Source organism: Centroberyx gerrardi, chromosome 8, assembly GCF_048128805.1.
Source record: "Centroberyx gerrardi isolate f3 chromosome 8, fCenGer3.hap1.cur.20231027, whole genome shotgun sequence".
In the NCBI taxonomy this organism is placed as follows: domain Eukaryota; kingdom Metazoa; phylum Chordata; class Actinopteri; order Beryciformes; family Berycidae; genus Centroberyx; species Centroberyx gerrardi.
In genome coordinates, this window is record NC_136004.1 from 29,311,604 (window position 1) to 29,334,109 (window position 22,506).

General features: G+C 41.2%; 1 protein-coding gene across 3 annotated transcripts in view; it reads right to left on the reverse strand.

The window, feature by feature from the left end:
* Positions 1-22,506, reverse strand: part of smarca2 (SWI/SNF related BAF chromatin remodeling complex subunit ATPase 2) — a 63,701-nt gene that overhangs the window by 20,497 nt on the left and 20,698 nt on the right. For all 3 annotated transcript variants that reach the window (XM_071917803.2, XM_071917802.2, XM_078285051.1), the window contains 13 exons: positions 20,567-20,730; positions 18,706-18,772; positions 18,491-18,601; positions 17,501-17,743; positions 15,337-15,450; positions 13,802-13,906; positions 12,868-12,954; positions 11,619-11,665; positions 10,220-10,386; positions 6,900-7,063; positions 4,506-4,733; positions 3,966-4,043; positions 2,209-2,427 (listed from right to left, as the gene is read on the reverse strand). In XM_071917803.2, coding sequence (XP_071773904.2) covers positions 2,209-2,427; positions 3,966-4,043; positions 4,506-4,733; positions 6,900-7,063; positions 10,220-10,386; positions 11,619-11,665; positions 12,868-12,954; positions 13,802-13,906; positions 15,337-15,450; positions 17,501-17,743; positions 18,491-18,601; positions 18,706-18,772; positions 20,567-20,730 — 1,794 coding nt within the window. The remainder of the gene's footprint in view (positions 1-2,208; positions 2,428-3,965; positions 4,044-4,505; positions 4,734-6,899; positions 7,064-10,219; positions 10,387-11,618; positions 11,666-12,867; positions 12,955-13,801; positions 13,907-15,336; positions 15,451-17,500; positions 17,744-18,490; positions 18,602-18,705; positions 18,773-20,566; positions 20,731-22,506) is intronic.

Here is a 22,506-nt window from a genome sequence, read left to right on the forward strand (position 1 = left end):
GGCTGATGGTGTTTTTTCACACCATTTACTGAAACAACAGCAAGAAATTACCTTTGTACACATGTAGTCATGTCATGGGATTTTCTTATCAGAAGTGGCCGGCCCTACAGGTCCCTATACAATTTTCAAGACCCAGGCTATCTCTTAATTAGACCTGCTGTGTATCACGACTAACACTTCCAACACACCAGTATCTCTGTTCTATTCTTGTCCTTCCTGAAACACCTTTGTCACAGTCTATAGCATTGATGTGCCAGACGTGAGACGTCTCCCCAGGCGGTGTGTCACAGTGAATTTGGACTGGGTGACCTGATGCCATTTGCATCAAGCCGAGCTAAAGCTTAGATTTAAATCTAATTTGAGTGAGACTTAACTTGAAGGTAATTTGATTCATGGATGTCAATTCACCTGTTGTATAAAAATGTGTTAACTGTAGCACACCTTAAATAGTCAAATTTTTCTGTCTGCTCAAAACTGTTGCTAATAAAGATTTCTTCTGTGGTTGTTAGGCTGTTGTCATTACAAAAGCTTTAACCTGGGGCATGTAGAGGTGCTTGACACCAGGATTTCTTCAGCTGCCTCCAACTATAACTCCAGCCGCACAGGTCAAACAGAATCAATGTTTCAAATGGATGCAACTGGTAATTTCCTTGACAGGTCTGCTGTTGACTGAGCAGTTGATTCACAAGCAGAGGGATTTCCACAGCCCACAAGCCACGCTACTGTGATACCAGCATCTACAGCAATTATCTTCACTACATCAGCCATGGATTGATACTTAGGGTGCATTTACACCAGGGGTGTTTTTGGAGTGGTTTATTTGAATTTCTGGAACATTTACTCCTTTAGTTTGGTTGGTTTGAGCAGGTGAGAACGAGGCCTTTCGAACTTGGGTGGCACTAAATAGCAGCAGAGAGACGCTTGAAAATGTGGGTCTCTGTGCTTTTCCAAGCAAACTGAGGTGTGGTTTGTTAGGAGTGAGAACGTGTTCTGAATCTAAGGGAAACTACGGGAAACAACTCCAAAACACAAGGTTTTATGGGTATAAGAAGATAGCAGCCAAGAGTTACTCATGCTTGGAAAGCCTAGCATAACAAAATGAATGAGGGCAAACTGCAGTCTGGACTGATGCTCATATTCAGCTGTTTCTGCAGGTGTTCTTAACCGGTATGAACACCAGAGAAGGGAAATTACAGCAAAGAGCGTAGACAAGTCCATCCTGCTTAGCTAAAGTTACAGGGAATGGAGTCTGATTTGTTTTGACTCTCCCTCGCTGCAAAAATCTCTAACCTGACCTGGCAGGATGACAGGTCACCAAAACTCTGTCCAATAAATGAGCTGCTTCTGAGTCCATGCGACTTTTGTTTACAAGTCCTGGTTCACTTGTACTTTGGCAGTGTGAACATAAACAAACCAAATACAAAAATGCAACAAAGTCAGTTTTCCACGATGGCTCAGACCAAAGAAAACAAACTATACGTGTGACGGCGTCCTTGTGGGATCCACAGCAGACTCTGATGCATACTGACTCTGAATCACTAAACAGGTACGGAGTTTGAAAACTCCTGAGTCTAGGAGTGCAGCAAACTTTTTCTCTCTTGAATTAGCCATAAATCATGTTCATGTAAATCAAATAAGTCGATCCATTACTGTAATTTCATGTAAATGGCTGCAGTGCTGCTGTGATTTAGAGTGGATAAGTGGGGGAAAAAATGGTAGGTTTTGAGTTGAGACTGCAACACTTTTCGAGCAGCTCTGCAGCAATTTGTGGAGCTCGGGCTTTGAAAGAAAAAAAGATTTGATCTGAGGAAACTAATGACGAACTACATGGATTGTTTGATGAAGACAAAAATGGAAGCGTTACTAATTGGCCTGTCACTACGGATGTGGCCAAAGGTAATGTGTTGGTCAGTGAGCAGTTTCCCTGTCCATCTGTGTGTGACACGCCGGCTCTTCCAGCACTACCGGGGGCCATAAAAAATAACACCCTAGCACAGATTTCGGTTGAAAGACCAGATATTAGGTGGAGAGGCAATTTGATACTTTTTACAGCAATTTACTTTTTTTATGACTGTACTTGTAGCTCTTTCATTTCCCAGAAGCAGATAAAATGTGAAAAAGCACTTTAGGTGACTGGCGGTCTCGGCCTTGCCTTATATACTGTGGGAACCATTCACAGGAGGTTTATAAAGTTCACCCTGACTTTACCCGCAGCCACTGCTTCTCGGTCAGCGCGTCGCTGTAGTCCACGTCCCGGCGGCAGCGCGAGCCGCGGCCGAACATCTTCTCCTCCTCCTCTTCATATGTGAGCCGTTCCACCTCGGCGTCGTCCTTGATGATCCAAGATGGCAGCTCGTCCTCCTCCATCAGACGCGGCTTACGCTTCGGGTTCCTGGCGTCCTCGCGCCGTCGGTCCATGTCCATGCGCTACAGAGGAGAACCAGCAGGAAAATCACATTAGGGCAAACTCGCAGATGGTAAAGTGGGCGTAAAGCACATTCAGAGTTCTGGGTTTATTAAGTTCAGCGTGTAATGGTTTTCATGTTTGTAAGTGGTGAGCGCGGTGGACACTGTTCTAGTGAATCTGTAATCAGTGAAAATGTCACTGCCTAATTAATGGTATGTTTTTTTTTCCAAATTCGTATTTGAAAGGAACAGCAATATCAAAAATTAATTTAGTTTTATGAAGACGTGATTGTGCCTTCAACTGCTTCCATTCGAGCATATTCACTCACTCTATTGGGAGCTGCTCAATCTATAATTCAATCAAAAATGAACCATGTCTTGTTTTTACCAAATGGAGAGAACATCCACAACAGGATACGCAGTATTTCTATTTGGGAGATGAGGTATGATGTGCTTTGAGAGTTGTTTCCAGGCTTTTGTGGGCGGTCACAGCAATGTTTTAAACTTTTAAAATAAAATAAAAAAATTTTAAAATAAATAAAAAGTTTCAATTCACATATTCAATATTAATCAAATTTAAAAGGGGTATAATGAAGTCATTAACCATGCAAAATGTAGGTCTACTACAACCAACCTGGCAGGGAAGGTTCTATAGAAACCTGCTGTTCTAAACAGAGACTGACATCAATCATAGACAACAGCTGCATGTATATTTTGTAAAAGATTAAGACGCAAACAGCTGCACAGGTGGGAAAACACCTGAGACATCACTATACATCAGTGCCACCTTGACAGGTGACCGTCTAGTGGAGTAAAATTCAGATTTCAGTCATTCTGGATTTTTAAAATGTATTTATTTAGCCTTTATTTTAACAGGAAGACCCACTGAGATTCAAAATCTCTTTTCCATGGGAGACCTGGCCAAGAAATGGCAGCAGGGGTTACAAAATAAAACATACAATACAGTAGAAAATACAAAAATAGTAAAATATGTAAAATAAAAAAGATCACAATTTAGATTTGCGCCAGTAAAGAAATCGGTGCTCCTAGTTGTAAGCTACTAAGAATGTTGCCTCTCAACTGAGAAACAGTGGTTAATTTTGATGGAAATCTATTTTTTTGCTGACTCTGCAAAGCCAAAACTGATATTCAACCATTCTACCTGCGCTACGCAAAACTCAGAAAAGTTGGTGTGTCTGTGGTGGAAAATGCTAGAGAAGGCAAACGGCTGTTACAGCTTAACCTTTTAATGCAACATGCTGTAGTGATTCTGCTCAATCTGAACAAATAATTCAACTACAGGTAGAACTTGGAGTGACATGATGACAGGACTTTGAACAGCTAATGACATTTATTGAACCAGAATAGTAGTCCAGGCACGCTGGAACGGCCAGTAGCCTATAATTGTGCTGGGAGAAAATGTCTGAAAAGCAGCTGTGAGCCACGCCTGTTTTGGCATATTTCTCCCTTCAAACTAGTCATTTTAGTGTTTTAATCTGGCATTTAAATGTCAAGGAATTCTCATTTTAAAAAACATAGACAATTTATGCTTTTCTTACCATGAAGAGCTCAAATTCATCTTCGTTGCGGGCTATCATCTGGTTAAGGGTTTCATCATCAGGCACCTCGTCTTCCTCCTAGAGTCACACATTGTAAAAATATCAAAGTCTTCTCAACCTTATTAATATTCACAACATTATGCTGACTACCGTACTGTGCTGATCATTATCTTTCATGTCTCAGTTTAAACTGCTGCAGCAAATTAGTAGTCTTACCAACTCAGTTCAATACAGTTTAGCCAAGTTTGGCACAGAGATTTTATCAAATACCAATTAAATAGCGTGGATTACATTACATAAAACATTTAATAGTGTGACTGGAGGAAAGCCAACTCACTGATCATATCTAGAGAGCTGTTCCTGTCTACAGTAATTCAATCAAAGTCAGCATCCACAACGGAAAAAACATCTACCCACTACTTCCTACACTCATATAATAAAAATACTTCATCAGGCACCGGATGACTTATTTTATCCTGAATTACTTTTACTGTCAACATCAAATATTTCCTAAAAACTCGACTTACAAACTGGCCTCACCTCATTCTGCTCCTCATGCTCCAGAATGGCCTGGAGGAAGACGCGGCGCTCGTGGCTGGAGGACTTCTGGTCGAACATGCCGGCCTGGATCACCTTCTGATCCACGTTGAGTTTGTACTTGGCGGCTGCCAGGATCTTCTCCTCCACGCTGTTGACGGTGCAGAGGCGAAGCACGCGCACCTCATTCTGCTGACCGATGCGGTGGGCGCGGTCCTGAGCCTGAAGGTCCTGGAATCAATGAAGGAGAAATATGAGAAGACTGTTTTCTATTGCCTCAATCTACAAAGTTATATTATGTAACATCACCAACAACCAGAGTCTGAAATTAACACCCACCAAGCGCCAAATGCCAGTAAAATCTGTCTTTGGCAGAGACGATAGCATTTGAATGCCTCAGTTATGCACAGTCTCTGGTATTTAGCTGTTGCCAAACTTTGTCCCTGCTGGCCACCATACAATCTCTGACTGTCAGCCAATCAAATCAAAACAAAACAATGGCTCTGTGTCAAATACGCTCCTGATTGGTTGCCCGTTACGCTGGCTCTACACAAATCGCTGGCATCTAAACTTCTGTCTGGATGATTAACTAGCCTAACATTAGTTGAAACTTAATGTTACTGCCATGTGGCAAGTGACTTCATGATGAATTACAAACTGGACACATTGTAGAAGTGAGTGAGCAAGTTTTACATTTTCGATTGTTTCATACAGTTCCTGATTCTGTATAGTGAATAGCATTGAAAACAGGTAGCGTGACATATTTCTATGAAAGATGTATATTAATTATTTTGACGGTAAAACTACTCTCGGCAGGTAATTTTTTTGATTTCACCAGCCCTTGGCAGGTAAGCCAACAAGTTAACAACATACATACATATACTCTTAACAACACACATATACTCTAACTGTTCACACTGCGAGGAACATGATCACAAAGTCACTGGAAGTCCATAGAGCTGAGAGACCATGGGACCTCGGACGATGTGTGGACGGCCAACTCAGCTCGTTGGCTGAGAAAAGTTATCCAAGGCTGAACTTTTTGCGGTCATCGACCGTCAACAGCCAATCAGATTCCTATACTTGTTTCCCTACTGAAGTGATTTTGTTTCAATAGTTCTGCCTGGCAAGAGAAAAATGGACAAGAAGTTGATTCCAGCCATTCAAAGCTTGTTAGTTCTCTACAACCTTTACTTGAAAGACTGCAGGAATAAAAGACCGGAGAGAACGGTTGCATCCATCGTTGGAGTTGATGACAAGCTTGAAGGTAATTTTATTGATTTTTTTTTCTGTTTATTTTCGCTTAATGCTATCTAATTAACGCTTGTCAGCTAGATGCTTTACCTCATTCGAATAATGTAATGTGATGACAGGCAATACGAGACCAGCAAATTACATGATTTTCCTTTTAAAAACGAACCTAGCATTGGATCCACTCCACTGACGGACTTGTTAGATGCCCCACTCTCTACTCTATTCTTGGTCTACACACTCCTGCCATGTTTAACATTCTGGTCTTACTCCCTATTCATGGGCCTGTTATGGCTGCCACAATGTCCTACTATAGGTTCAAGTTGTGACTAACTTGTTAGGGTTTCCTTTCATCGACCTGGTAGGGTTTACAGGCTTCTACTGTCAGATTCTACTGAGTGACCTGGTGGAGGTTTCATGAGTTTAAACCCTCGACTCTCTTGGCGTTACCGACACCACAAACTGCAGTAATGTCTGACATATTCTACGGATGGATTTAGTCGAGGTTCCACTCAGCTCAGGAATCACAGAAATCAAACTGTTCCCTTAAAGCATAGTGGGGTTTTTTTATGTCTGTGCCAGTAGTCTAGGTTGCCCCCCTCCTTCACATTATTCCTGATGGTGTCTGCACAGTCAGCAGAGTTGGAGATATCAGCGCTCATTTTCCTCCCTTCAGAAGAAGCAATTTGCTGCCATTCATTTTTGCACAGTATGAAATACAACTTCCACATTCTTGAAAATTGCTAGAAAATGGCAAGCAAGATAATCCATCACAGTAAATATGAAGACTTTATTTTTGTCCAAGTATCTCTGTTTTATTACTATTTCATTGTGCCCGAGTTGAGTGTTTTTATATCAGCGCTGCATTACGTTACACTGTGTTTACTGTCAATCACCTGACACCCACAGGAAGAAATGGAAGTTTCCGCCAGATATAAGTCGCCTTACAAAGTTTATTGTCACATCTATGTCTTTTTATTTGGTGTATCTTTGTTAGCCGGGACAGAAATTAATTTCAAGCTAGTTTTGACACTGTAAAATTTGTATTTTAAAAACTGGAAATGAATAGAAAATAGGGCTATAACTCTAAATGACACCCGTATTCTCCTTTAAGGTTATGGTTACACAATCTACGGACTGACCGACCTGGTGGGGGTTCCAGTCACTGTCAAAGATGACAACAGTGTCAGCAGCCTGCAGGTTGAGGCCCAGGCCACCGGCTCTGGTACTGAGCAGGAAGATGAAGAACTGAGATCCCTTCTCGTTGAATTTCTTAAGCAGTGTTGCACGGTCCTCAGACTTGGTGGTTCCTAAAACATCAAACGAGATAATCTTGAATTGTAGAGACTTCCCAAATTAACCCTGAAAAGTCTGCTTGGACTTGCTGTTGTTCTACAGATCCTAAGCTTATTGTTTTGAGGACAGTAAAAATCATGTCATCACATCCTGTGTCTCGTCTCTGACTGAAGAGACGGCTTCAGAGGTGACTGAAAAAAGCATCCAGTGGCTCTGATTATAAAGAAAGGACATCAGGTGAGGTTCAAATATAATCGCATAGCTGTTACAGTCTCTAGAAGACTATTCTCTCTTGATCCAGTCTGTTTCTGATAATGTTGTGTGGCTAGTGGGGTTGGGAAATTAAAAGATTTTATTAATGTCAGTACCTTAATGATTCCTTTATTATCTTATATGTATATAGTAGGGATGGGACGACATATCGAAATTCAATATATCACAATACAAAAACGTGACAATACGTATAGTGGAGAAGAAAAATAAATCTTGATATTAGCTCCATTTTATTCTGCTGCAGTAATCACAAATGAGACGCTTGACCATCACAATTTCACAAGCTCTCCATCTAAATTATATTATTTGCACTTTGTAATGACATTTTTAAATTGTTGTTTACATTCTAGCAAGCCAACGTCATCGCTAGAAAGATTTGTGGCTCAGAAATAAACATAATTCTGCACAGTCAGACTTTGTTGTCACTAAACCTTTATCACATCGTATCGTGGTTGTATCGAATCCTGAACCACATCTAATCATATCGTGAGATAAGCATATCATCCCATCCCTAGCATATATACACACATATATATTATATATTTTATATATATACATATTGCCATTATAGACCTTTATACCACCCTAAAAATACTAATTCTGAAACTGAATTGATTGAAATTCTGCTACCAATTCCAAATTAGAATGAATAAAAAAAATATGAACTGTTCATGTCATATTATTGTATTACTTTGTTACTCATACCCTCGACTGCAAAATTACTCTTAAAAATTGTAGTGGCCCACAGCTGAACAGGTTGTGTGAGTGACAGTGAGGCACAGTGTGTCTGTTGGGAGCGGAGTGTGTTCAGCTCAGTTCAGACAGTTCTCTGTGATACAGGGTGAAGAGCTTAGCAGAGGACAAACACTTGCAGTGCAGCCACACTTTGAAGCTCTTCTTTCTAGTGTTTGCCATGCTCACTATGCTGCTATGTGCTTCAGCTGAAGGGGAAACTTACAGCGCCCCCCCCACCCCGACCTCCTCCTCCAGCCCCATTAAGCCTCACAGTCACTTACACATAGCAGACAAGGAAAAATGGAGAGCAAGACAATTTCGATAGCACATTGCACATTTTGTTCTATTTAAAAAAAAAATCAATGGAACCGGGTCTCAGTTGTGGATAATACGACTGCCTGTCCCTTATCAGAGACCTCACTATTTGATATATTTGATTCCTTTAATCTGATAAGCATGCAAGTACACTTAAATTAAAGATGAGAAGACTATCTTTTCAATGACACCAAATCCATAAAGTGAATTGATATTAAGACTTCAAAAACTGTCTTCACCTCAGAAGATAGAGAGTCACTTTGTGTATCTCACCCTCACCCCCTACGGGACGGGCCATTAACTGGGCTGGGTGAGCCATCATTTTAGTGCTTAACTGGTGTTACAATTTGCTTTCTGAGGGGTTGAAATGGCTTTTCCAAGATGAAAGTGTCAGCTATCTTAGAGGTTGAGATGCTGAGATGATTATTTGAATGTAGGTGATAAGTGTCAAGGCTGAAAAAGCGCTCGGTTTTCATGGTGCAGGAATTCGTTGGGGGAAAAAAAAACGACCTTATTTCTTGACTACATATATGTTCATATACATATAAATATAATGTTGACAATCTAAGAATTTAAGGTTATTCTACTATTACGGCTTGCGTTGCGTTTCTGTTCTGTCCATTTGGGTCGGCAGGGTCGGCTCAGATACGCAGCCATTAACTTCAATTGCTGGGCAATTGCAACAAGGTCGGATACGCAAACGGAACGCATGCTGTGTGGTTCTGGGGTTACACTCAGTTTATTTTACTACAATAACAGTGAAGAGAGGCACATATATGATAGGCCCAATGATATGTGTTTCCTCAATCCTTTCATCTAACGTCCCAGCAGAGTTGAGCAAGGAACCTCTATTGTGAAAAAGCAGGGGTGCGATGGAACATAACCTATTTTTGATGCCTTGCCCTTTTCACAAGCTGCTAAGAAACAGAGGATTAAACCTCTTAATCTCTGCCTGAGGCCGCTACACATTCACACCAAGCATGTTTGGAGCAGTTTATTCGACCTCTTGAGTGTTTACTCCTTCAGTTTCGATTTGTACGGGCGGATGAGAACAAGGCCATTCAAACTCTGCAGTGAGAAAGCCTGAAAATACTTCTTCCAAGTAAACTGTGGTACGGTGTGGTGCGGTTCATTAGGAGTGAGAACCAACTACAGGAAACGACCCCAAAACGCAAGAGGAGACGCTCATATTCAGCATAGCTATTACTTCATGTGTTTTCAACTGGTCTGAACACCAGAGAAGGTAAATTACAACAAACACTGCAGGCAAGTCTGTCACACGTAGTTAAAGTTACAGAGACTGGAATTGGATTTGATTAACCCCCCCCCCCCACCACCTGATGGGATGACTTTGGTTACCAAAACTGTCCAATAAACAAGCTACTTGTAAGTCCATGCCATTTTTGTTTACAAGCCCTGGTTCGCTTGAAATTCGGCAGTGTGAACCTTAACGATCCAAATACAAAAATGCAACTTTCCACTATGGTTTGGACCAAGGAAAACAAACTGTAGGTGTGATCGTACCCTTCGCTATTTGAGCCTAAAAGCTGCTGATCGTAAGCCACTTTTAATCCTCTACACCTCAGAGAGGCTCAAGATATGCTGAGTCATTGACCGACCCCGGATTTGAAAGCAAATCCTGTCATTAAAAGGATTAATTACTTCCAGTAAAATCTGTGCTGAGATAAGAAACTAGACTAGAGAAGTGAGATGCAGCAATTCGACTTACTTTGGCATTTCCCGCTCTTGCGGTAGAAACCGAAACAGAATACGGAGCAGTTTTATTTTGATTAATTCAATCATCATCTGATTTACTAATCTGAAATGTAGTGGATAGGTGAGCTCACCGTCCAGACGCAGGTAGAGGAAGTTGCGGTAGCCAAAGTAATCCTCCATGATGGTCATGAGAGACGTCATCTGGCAGAAGAGCAGCACTCTGTGGTTGGTCGCCTGCAGCTTGGGCAGGATGCGGTCCAGCAGCTCAAATTTCCCCGAGGCCCGATACAGATCGTGCCTGAGTGGATGAGATGAAGCATGATGTACCATAAGTAGATCATTACCGATAATGATTATTATAATCTCTCTGACTTTCTTATAATACTAGATAGATAGACAGACAGACAGACAGAATTTAATTTACTGGAAACCTCCTGCATTTCCAAAAGCATCCACTCTTCGATATCTTTCATGAAAGTATTCAAGTCAAATTTATTTTATAAAATGCCTCAGACAAAAAGGCTTGTTACAAAGTTCTTTACAGAGCATCATGGGACATAAATCCAGATAAAAATGTCAGGACAAACAATATCAATTTTAAGGTCTGACGCCACAGCTTGTCTGCTTGCTGTGGGAGCAACCGGGCAACACGGGAAAAAAGAAAACTATTACAAACTTCTGCAAGTAACATTGACAATGTATGGGAGCAACTGTGGGAACAGTGTTTCTTTGCTGGTGCAGCATTGATTTGAAAATCCATGAACTAAAAAAGTTTTATAACTACTGCTGTCTCACAGTTCAACAGACAGGTGAAAGACAACAGAGATTTGGTAATAATCTGGCACAAAGGCACCTCACATGTAAACTTTTTTATGTGTGCCTTTTTATTCTTATACGTTTTACACCACTGTATGTTTTAATGAGCTGTAATGAACTACACCAAGCCAGAGAAATTATTTCCATACTGCTTGCCGATAGTTTTTAATCCTAAACCTTGGAGGTGCTGCACATACCGCTGTAAATGTAAATTCACGGGGTACGCATCGAATTTCTTGACAAACACTGTTTTCTACTTTTGCATGTTTTGTTCAAAGAAACTCCCATCGTGAATAGATAAGAGAGTCAAACTGTGTTTACATAATCCAGCTTCTCTTGACAGGAAATTCAAAATAATTCAGAACAAGGCAAAAATAAATGTGAGCCCGACCTCGAGGTGTTAGGTTCCTCTTTATGCCGAAATTGTAGAATACAACAAAGGCCATGGTTGCCCTTGTCATTTCAGCACAATTTTTGAGATGACATCAAATCACAGTGTGGCAACAGTTGGCATGGAAACACACACAACACATCTCTAAAGGCTGTATTTATTTTAATCTGTGCCTGCTTTTGCGCATCCAATACGACAAAAAAATCTGATTTTTGTGCATCCAGACCTGCCACTTAGAACGCATTCTGGAGCGACCGGATGACAAAAACGCAATAAAATGAGATGTGAAAGATGTGGAAGAAGAGACTCCTTGTCGAACTTACCCAGTGATGATGCTGTTTGGATAGCCCAGGTGCTCCGCAAAAGACTCCTACAACAGAGAGCAATTATAATCTTAGTAGAGAGTAGAGAAATCTTTATTATCCCCCGCTGAGGCAATTCATTTTGCAGCACACAGTTAAAGAAAAGCATACAGAAGATTAAAATTCGCTAAAGGAACATAAAAGACATTAAGATTTGGTCCTGAAACACATCCAGCTTAAAGGACATACAGTTTCAGTACTACAAGTTCAAACTTCGGATAGCCTCTGGGACAAAAGAGCGACCATATCTATTCCTGCTACAACTAGGCATCCTATACCTACGCCCAGAGGGAAGGAGGGAAAACTCAGAATAAAGAGGGTGTAGAGGGTCCCGAAGAATATCCTGAGCTTTCCTGATGACCCTCTTCTGATAAACAAGACATAGGTCATTCAGATCACAGCCAGTGATTTTAGAGCTCATCCTCACAATTTTCTTTAACAAATTCTTATTCGTCAGGTTTAGATTCCCGAACCAGCAAATAAAAGCAAAGGTAAGGACTGACTCGATACAAGATGAGAAAAACATTTTCAAAAGTGATATGTCTACATTAAAACTGCTAAGCTTCCTTAAAAAGAATAAGCGCTGATGACCTTTTTTTAAGATTGCCTTCACATTAGGCTCAAAGCTTAGTTTGTCATCCACAATTGTCCCCAGATATTTGTACTGGCTAACCACCTCTACCCCGAGTTTAAGAAAGGAATTGTTAGGGTCAATATCACACTGCGGGAAGATGATGTTCTCTTTGTTTATGAAATATTGAAGTACTTTCAACGAAGCAGCAGACGGCTTAAAAAAATTTTGCTTTGTAGCTGAAATTCTAGTTGCTTACTAAATTAAAACAAATGTAAGACAGCAAAATGTTTGCATTCACCCATAGGGCAATTCTAGTTTTGAGAGCTAACAGCTGATTTAGAAGGTTTGGATGAATTTAAGGCTGGGAATTGAAAAATTATAACTTAATGATAACACACTGCTTCTAAAAGATTTTAAGGCATTTTAAGGTGTCAAAATGATGTCTATTTCTGTGGAGATAATGAACTCCATGTCTGATTCTACATAGAAAAAAATGAATTAGCAAATAAATGATTTAGACAGAAAATAATTTACTTTGCATAATGAAATGAGTTTTCATTGAACATAGAAATGTATCGAAAAAAGTAGAAACCAGTATCAAATCTCATGTGTTGTACCCAGTGTCAGTATTCAAACCTCAATGTGCTGGAACATGTACGGGTGGTTGCAGATCTTCTTCAGCTGCATGATGGTGTTCATCAGGGTCTTGGCTCCTCCCTTACCCTACAGAAAACCATTAAGAAACAAAATGAGGACGCCAACCCGTAATCCAAACACACATAAAATGGTAACCACGCCGCAGGGACTTTTTTTCCCCATTCTTATATGGATTTGGGCTTCTAAGTTTATTTCACAGCTGTAAATGGTTAAGTCTACATTTTTATTGATTGTAAATACTGCAGTGTAATGTACAGCACATTTATTTGGAGCTGTGATGGGATTAGAAATCTATGAGAAGCTTAGGTTTATTACAGAGTCTTGCCAGGTAATACAGGAATACAATAATGTAACAATATGCTATTAACTGTTTGAAGTTCCTTGTTGAAACAGGGATTTAAACATATTTTAACCACTATAAAACTACCTTAATATTTGATAGTTTACATAAGTTATATTTTAGTAATTTCCTAAATGTAATCTGTCTACAAAAACACATATATATATAAAAAATCCAACTTTTCATAAACAGTCTGCACAGTCTATCCCCAAGTGGTTTGGATTATCGACTTTCTGCTGCACTGAAAAATGAATTGAGGCTTTAAGCCAAAATCTAGGTTCTGAAGCTGAATAAAACGTATAATGTTAGAAAACACATTGACTTCTTTTTCCTTTCATAGTACTTTTTAAATGCAAAAGACACGGCCACCCTCGCTCCTACTGTACAACAAACTTCAGGCAGACTCTGATGCCAAACAAACAGCAGCAGACTGTAAATATTAACGCCACACAGATCTGAGCTGCTGGTTCAGGTTTGTCAGTATGACACACAGAGATAAAAGAAAGCCCCACAGAGATAAAGCCACGATACTGAAAGCAAATGATGGGTTAAGCTCTGCCTTGGTGTGTTTACCTTCTTGTCTTTTTCTGAGCCGTCAGTGAGCAGGATGCCTTTCTGCATGTGGCGGTACAGAACCTTCTGGATGGCAGACATGTCACATTTGATGACATACTCCACCTGGACGAACGATAATGGCAAAAAAAACATGTCAATAAGACAGCAGAGCCATTTCACTGGTGAGGCTGACTGAGCTGTTTTGACACCACACGTCTGTTAAAAGAAAAAAAGAAATAAAATTAAATAAAAAAGAAAGGTGAGGAGAGGAGAGGAGAGGAGAGGAGAGGAAAGGAAAGAAGAGGAAAGAAGAGGAGAGGAAAGGAAACAAGAGGAGAGGAAAGGAAAGGAAAAATAAGGAAAGAACAGGAAAGGAGAGGAAAGGAGAACAAAGGAAAGGAAAGAAGAGGAGAGGAAAGGAAAGAAGCGGAGGAAAAGAAATGAAAAGAAAGGGAAAGGAAAGGAAAGAAGAGGAGAGGAATGGAAAGAGGAAAGGAAAGGAAAGGAAAGAAGAGGAGAGGAATGGAAAGAGGAGAGGAAAGGAAAAGAAAGGAAAGGAAAGGAAAGGAAAGAAGAGGAAAGGAAAGGAAAGAAGAGGAGAGGAATGGAAAGAGGAGAGGAAAGGAAAGGAAAGGAAAGAAGAGGAGAGGAATGGAAAGAGGAGAGGAAAGGAAAGGAAAGGAAAGGAAAGGAAAGAAGAGGAGAGGAATGGAAAGAGGAGAGGAAAGGAAAGGAAAGGAAAGGAAAAGAAAGGAAAGAAGAGGAGAGGAATGGAAAGAGGAAAGGAAAGGAAAGGAAAGGAAAGGAAAGGAAAGGAAAGGAAAGGAAAGAAGAGGAAAGGAAAGGAAAGAAGAGGAGAGGAATGGAAAGAGGAAAGGAAAGGAAAGGAAAGGAAAGGAAAGAAGAGGAGAGGAATGGAAAGAGGAGAGGAAAGGAAAGGAAAGGAAAGGAAAGGAAAGAAGAGGAAAGGAAAGGAAAGAAGAGGAGAGGAATGGAAAGAGGAAAGGAAAGGAAAGAAGAGGAAAGGAAATGAAAGGAAAGGAAAGGAAAGGAAAAGAAAGGAAAGGCAGAGAAATACATACAAAAAAACAATCTCTGGAGGTGCAATTCAGACTGTGTAAAGTGAAGCATCTTTTCAGACTGCGGTCCACATGCTTGAGCCGTTCAGATTGTCAACAGCATGTTTTAAGGAGCGCTGATGGCTGCAGACAGGCTGAGTGCCGTGTGCTGCGCTCATCATCCATCCCACCGGGCTGATGGAAAGTCTGGGAGCCCGTCCCATTAAATCTTGTTTACTTACTAAGAACACTTTGCCACAAATACTATTATTTCAATTCATCTTCATAAAGTCAGAAATTAAGTTCATAATGAGTTTGCATTTGTACTTCCTTGTTTCATATGAAAAACATGCGCCTAAAAATAAATTCATTTTTTATATTCCCTAATACTGACTTGGGGAAAACAAATCTAATCAACCAAAACAGCAAAGACTAAATTTCCTGCAAAAACAATCATGCTGCATCATCCGTCACAGTACTAGAGCTCAGTCCCACCTTCTCTGGCAGCTGAGACTCCACCTCTTTCTTCAGTCTGCGCAGCAGGAAGGGGCGGAGCACCTTATGCAAACGGCGAATGATCAGAATGGTCTCCTCCTCATTTAGGTCCACCTGAAACGAGTCAAAAAGGATCAATAAATAAATAGGATATATTAAGCATTATCAGTGTGTGTGTGACCCAGTGTGTGTACATGCCTTGATCGCCCTGTTTGCTTGAAATTGGCTTTTCAATGATGTGCAGGACATTTTGAGGTGAATACCATTTGTTGTGGGCGTGGCCAGCAGTGAGACGGTTGAGGCTAGCAGCCACAGCGCAGGGAAGTCACAGCAACAACAACAATGGATGAAAACAGCAAGAAATGAAAGAAGAGCAGAGATCTCTTTCTGTTTATTGCAGATCGGCTGTTTGCCTTCTGCTTCTTCAACGCCTGTGGAGCCGATGCTGCTGCTGAGGTGGGAACTTGGCCAACTGAGAGGGAGGAGGGCGGGACTAACAACACACTTCTTGTGTCAAGGAAAACATTTAAGCAATTATCAATATTTCGTAAGTGCAAATCTACACAACCAGACAAAGTTTGGACACACCACATTTTCTTCATTTTTACTATTTTCCAAATTTTAGAATAATAGTAAAGACATCCAAACTATGAAATAACACAAATGGAATTATGCAGCGACCAAAAAAGTGTTAAACAAATCAAAACTATCTTATATTTTAGATTCTTTAAAGCAGCCGCCCTTTGCCTTGATGGAAAGGCAAAAAGGCTTTGGAAAGAAATTCATACATAGGCATCAACTTCACTATTTATATTTGTCTAAAAAACAAATTTCAAGCATTTAAGCAGAAGCCTTTAGATCAAAATGGCTTTAAGATAATGAAAAACATAGTATATTCAAATCAGGTGTGTCCCAACTTTTGACTGGTAGTGTGTGTATTAAACTTTTCTTATGCCTTCCACTAAGCCTTGCAAGATTTAAATAACTTCTTCCTTAACCTTCTCAAGAGCAATGGCAGGTGTGATTTCTGGGAAGAAGGGAATGGAAGAGACGGGTTTGAAGAAGGAGCCGTTTGATGAAACCTATTATCAGCTTTCTCTCCATGTCTATCAGAACACTGGAGGGTCCCAGTATATCACCAGTAAGTGCCTCCATCTCTGGTGAAAAACACTCCTGTTGTTCGCCTCAGAAACATTCAAAGAGCCGTAGCTTCCACATAGATTCTTTGATTTGGTGTGTCTGAAGTAGGATTTTTAAACTAAAGTGGTGCACACTATGGGTCCCCAGAGCAGTCAATTATGCTTGTTGACCATTCATGAGCTCCTGTAGTGGTTATGTGAACAAGACCAGATCCTCCTTGGGATGCCAGGCGGGTGGAGTTCACCGCATCAGGACCACAAGACGTCAACCACAGAACAGTATGCTAAATTGAAGACCAAATCAGGGTCTGAAATGAACTTCTTTTCTCCACCAGCCACTGTGGCTCAAAATTTTTACCTGCAACTTCTGAAACCCTCATCAAAACCAAACCAGTCGCGCCGTTCCCCCTTTTCTGAAACCCTCCACTTTTCACTGAAGTTTTCTTTTTTTAACGTTCCCTGCGCCCACAGCTTCTTGGCTCTTTTTTCCGGTGATTTAATTACTCCTATCTATATCACCACATATTGGCTTTGTACACACTGCCAGAATTTGGTAGTGACAACTGAAGGCTACTTTTAAGGAGCCGCAACATCTGATCAGTTCTGCAGAACTGATAGGAGCAACTGCAGGCTGGATAGAAAATTTGAGAATGTCTCACAACATTTAGCTCCGTCTCTTTCAAATTAAGAATGATTAACGAAGTGTTGCGCCCACAGAAATAGAATGATTTGTTAAAATAATCCAAAAAGCTATTTACTACCTACTGACTTGACTGTTTTACCCGCCGGAGCCAACATTTTACCCACATCTGACGAGTGGTGGGTGTTAATTTCAGACCTTGTACCAAATGCTTTCTTCTTATGTGGTTCTGGCACTCACTGTATTGAAAACAAAACTAAAACCAACCATAAAGAACATTTGGAAAAAGTATTTGACCCATGTCTGATGTATGCCTAAAAATGTAAATGTTCTGCCCAAACGAAACACTGATTTAAGAATCCAAGCTATTCTTTGCGGTACGTACCCTCTCCCCCGTCATGGCGAACGGGGCGTTGAACCACTGCTCGAAGGTGCTGCAGCTCTTGAAGATGGTGGGCAGCAGGAAGTTGAGCAGCGCCCACAGCTCAGGCAGCTTGTTCTGCAGCGGCGTACCGGTGAGGAGCAGGCGGCGGGGCGCCACATAGTGGGTGTTCAGCACCTGGGTCAGCTTACAGTGGTGGTTCTTCATGCGGTGGCCCTCGTCCACAATCATGTACTTCCAACGAATCTGTATGTGGAAAGAAGGGTTTAATGGGCCCCCATTTATTGATATTTCCATGTGTTTGGGATGGTGAACAATGCTCAGATACTGTGTCAAAACTGTAGAGTAAAATTTGCAGTTGAAATGGTTTGACTGCACAACTACGGAGCGCGGGAGTGGTCGCAGAAGAAGAAGAAGGCCGTGGCCACACTGATCCATTGTGTTTATCCGTCTCCGTTCTTTTCAATTCATTTTCAATGAGAGCTGTCTGTTGTCCGGACAGGACCGATGACGCGTCCGTCCGTTTTGAGGGACAGGAAGGTCAATCCAGTCTGTTTAGCCAATCAGAGTCGTTCATACGTTTGTGTCAATCTAAATCAATCTGTCAATAATTCTGTCTGTTTTCTGATGCATCAGTGCGGCCGCCACCGAAAAAAAAGTTGAGGCCACGATGTACTCCACTGAGGGAACAGGATACTACTGCATGCAAATGGGAAGGACCTTATTCCCTCACAGTTATTTCTTTTCCGATCCACAATTTCATAATTTGTGCTAAATAATTAGCACATGCCCCCACTTTAATAAAATGTGCACGTTGTTTCAAAACTTGTTAGCTTATTCTGTGAATTTCACATTTCAAAATATGTGTGTGTGTGTGTGTGTAAAGAGAGCGATGTCAAGAGAGTGCAGGTGAGAAAGTGAGAGAGAGAGAGAGAGAGAGAGAGAGAGAGAGAGAGAGAGAGAGAGAGAGGACAGAGCTTTGATCTCTTTCACCTTGGCCAGTATGTGCTTGTCCTTGATGATGTATTCATAGGTGGTGAGCAAAACATTGAACTTCCCGCTGCGCAGCTGAGGCACCAGGCCGCGCCGCAGGGCAGGGGTGCCCTTTCATAAGACACGGAGAGACAAGAAAAGTTAAATACTGTCCCAAGTAAAGGAGCCACGAGGAGTCACAATGAAGTCTTAGATAGAAAAAGGCAAAACCTTACCTTGTAGGCAATTTTGACCACAGAGGGCGACCACTTGTCGAGCTCATAGACCCAGTTGGACAAGGTCCTGGAAAAAAGAAATCAATGCATTTATATGTAGGAGATTACATGTATGAGATGACACGTCTAGAATTCACAGAAACTATAGTAAACACACTCTAAACTTCAAGACTTCAAGCAGAGAAACCAACAATCTCAAATTTCTACTTGGAGGAATCATGAACAAAGAGGGTAAGGCTGCACCCAAATTTCTTTATCACCAAAATTCAGATATAATTTGGTGGGCAAAAAAAAAAACCTTGCAGCACAGAAGCACAAAAGCTTGTAAAGCGGCATCTCGACTGCAGCCAATAATGAGAGACTTTTCAGAGAAGGCTTTGCTTGGAACTAGGCCCCCCCGGGCAGATCAATCTCTTCGCCCATTAACCCTCATTACCCAACACACAACTATGAGCAAAGGGGGACAAATGTAGGGCTTTCCTCCACACTGGTTCATTGTGCATATCAAAAAGCTTTCTAACACAGGGGCTCTGAGCGAAAACATAAGCCCCTGCTGTTTCAGTTCTCATTTGTCTATAAAAAGTAGTGCAGCCTTCAGTGATGAGGCAAAAATGGGTGTTGCAAAAAAAAAAACACAAAAAAAAACAGCTATTATTAACTCTAATCCTTTAAGCCGTGCAGATGTAAATTATCACTAAGAGGAAATACTAATTAGGTGAAAATGTAAAATTAGGACTCAGAACATGGTATGCGTTTTCATTGAATTTGGGATCTACAAACGGTCAAGATATGAGTGCTAAAGGTGCTTTCACCTGCCTTGTTAGGAGGAACTGAACTGAACCCTGGAGCGTTAACCCTCCATCGGTTCTTTTGGGGTTAGGCTGAAACTCAGGTGCGTACGAATTCAGCCGCTCCCGGGTTCACCTGAGAGAGGCGATCTCAGGCTGCTGCCAACTGAACCCTGGAGCGGTCTGTTTGAAGTTGTATGAAGAATGCACTAATGGGATTTAAGGTGCGAAAACAACCAGGGAATCGCACATTTCATGAAACTGATTTTTGATGAGATTCTCGTATACTTTCTTTTTATGTCTTAAAAAAAAAATAAGGCAGGATAAATGCGCAGAGGGGCGCTTCTAAAATGGCGACCACTGTAGATGGTAGTGCAGATGGTTGTTATCGCATTTAATTTGAAGATGTAGGTTTTGGAATTAAACACTTGGATTTAAATGTATGGTTTGGAACATTTCAATGTGTGCTTCAATTTATGCATCTTCTTTCAGCCTAGAGGGAATTATTAAAGCTGCAACTTTGCATATTGTCTGCTTCAAATGGCAGCGAGGTAATGGTTTGATAACTGCTTGAATTTCAATACCCAGAAATCCTGTAAGGTGACGTCAGTAAACGTCACACTGCTCGCTCATGTTTACCAACCGGCCGGTCTGTGATGCTTTATACCGAAGGAAACCAAAGAGACGAGAGAGGAAAAGATCTAACGTTGGTGAGTCCAGCTTTCTCTGGACTCAGTGCTGCTCACTGCTGTTTAAGAGACAGTTTGGATTTTGCTCCAAAGTTTTGATTCATCACTCCCTGTAGGCAGAGAACTGTCCACACCTGACACCTGGACTTCATTTGGGCAAACTGAGTGAATCTACAGTGTCTCCATCAGAGGGAATGGGGCACTCTTCTCTACTGCAGCCCCACTTTCTGATTTAAACTGATAAGATGGGTGTTTTTACATAAAAATCTTGCCTAGAGCAGCTGTAAGTAATGTGCGCATCAATCACTTGCTACATTTTTTTCGGGGTGTGTCATGAAATGATTCGATTAGAGCTATGATGGATGCCTGCTGAGGACTACTGACGAGAGAGGAACGATGATGAGATAGGGACCGTTGAGCCTCTTGTGCTCCATCAGGTAGGTGATGAGGGCGATGGTTTGGATGGTTTTGCCGAGGCCCATCTCATCAGCCAGGATGCCGTTTAAGTTGTTGTTATACAAGGACACCATCCACTCCAGGCCCTGGATCTAGACAACATGGAGAAACAGAGGAAGACCTAAGTAAATGCTTGCAGAAAAACTTGTTCTCTCCACTCATTTCTGCTCTTGGTGTAACAACACTTCTGTAAGTCATTTCAGCCCTTGCATAAAAGATAAAGACAAACACGAAAAGATCAAGGCAGAGAATTTGCTTTGGGCAGTGATGACGCACTTCAAGGAAAAAGTGACATTTCCGCTGTGGATGCAGAAGGGACTAAACGTTGTAGGTGGCAAAAGCTTACTTAATTTCAGGGGAGGGGCATGACAGTCTCTCCATCAAAAAAGTGGAGATCCAGGGCCTCCTGGTGGCTCAGTTGGCTAACATGCATACTGTGTAACTGCAACATCCTGGGTTTGAATCCGGCCCAGGACCTTTGTTGCATGTCAACCCCCTCTCCCTCTCTCCCCCAATCTTTCCTGTCTCTCTCTACTTTGAGAGACTGTCAAATGCAGGTAAAAAATGCCCAAAACAAATCATCTTTGAGGGGGAAAAAAAGGTGGAGATTCAAATGCAAATTTTACTTATTTGTTCCTCTGCAACACTAGCTGTAATAATATGAACCTTCAGTCTGTGGCAATACAATTGTTTTCTTGTTCCATGTCTGATTCACATACGAGGCAAAAAGCCTTTGAACAACATACACTACACAGCGGTGCCTTCAGACGGTGTGAAGAACTGAGTTCACGCTTTTCAGAGCTTCCAAAAAATCTGCACTTTGATCTCATTGTTATTGTGACATGTCACATCCTAAGTGAAAAGAGCGCGGTGCCAAAATATCAAACATGTGTCACCAACTGGCTGACTGTATCTTGCCCTCTGCCCTGGGCCTTGGGGATAACAATCAGTAAAAGACAGTATGGAGAGATAGGAAAGGGCAGGAGGAACGCAGGACACTGGAGGCAGAGAAGGGGACATCCGGCCAATTACCGACTGCAATTGAGGGTAACGTGTTAGTTAACTAAATGTCTGCAACGAGTGCTAATGCCAGAGAAAAAGGCTGGTGTTGGGCAAAATAAATAAGAAATAATGAGCTGAAAATTGTCCCATGTTAACACGTAGCTTCTGGAAATTATTGTTGACAATTAAGGTTTGTTGCACATATTGCTGTTGGCATCGCAGACACTTGATCCAATTACTGTGCAGCTGAAATCTTTCTCTATTTCCCCGGGGAGCTGCCACCATATCTCATTTAGAGCCTGGCACACCATAAATCAGAGGAGTGCTAGGAGTGCAACCTGTTTGGAGAAAAAACAATTTGTTAGCAGCATTCAATTGCCAGTTCCTTGTCTCTTGGAATATACAATCTCTCACTACCATCTCCACTCACTATAATGCACAGACAGCATTAAAGCGTCACATAAGAAAATGATGAGGTTGTAACGTTACGAGAGCTGTCAAAATTTGGACAGCTGTATTCTAACAGACAGCTTTTAAAGCCTGACTGAGAGGCTCTGCTGCCTATCAACAGCTTTGTTTGGTTGCTCTTAAATCCATGTATGTTAGGGATGGGAAGATATCCTTATCTCACGATAAGATCCTATACACAATATGGGGTTCACGATTCAATACAACCATGATACGAAGTAATAAATAAAAGTTCAATGACAACAAAGTCTGACTGTACAGAATTATGTTTATTTCTGAGACACAAATCCTTCTAGAAATGGCGTTGGCTTGCTAGAATGTAAACAATAATGTAAAAATGTCATTACAAAGTGTAAATAATATAATTTGGATGGAGAGCCTGTGAAATTGTGATGGTC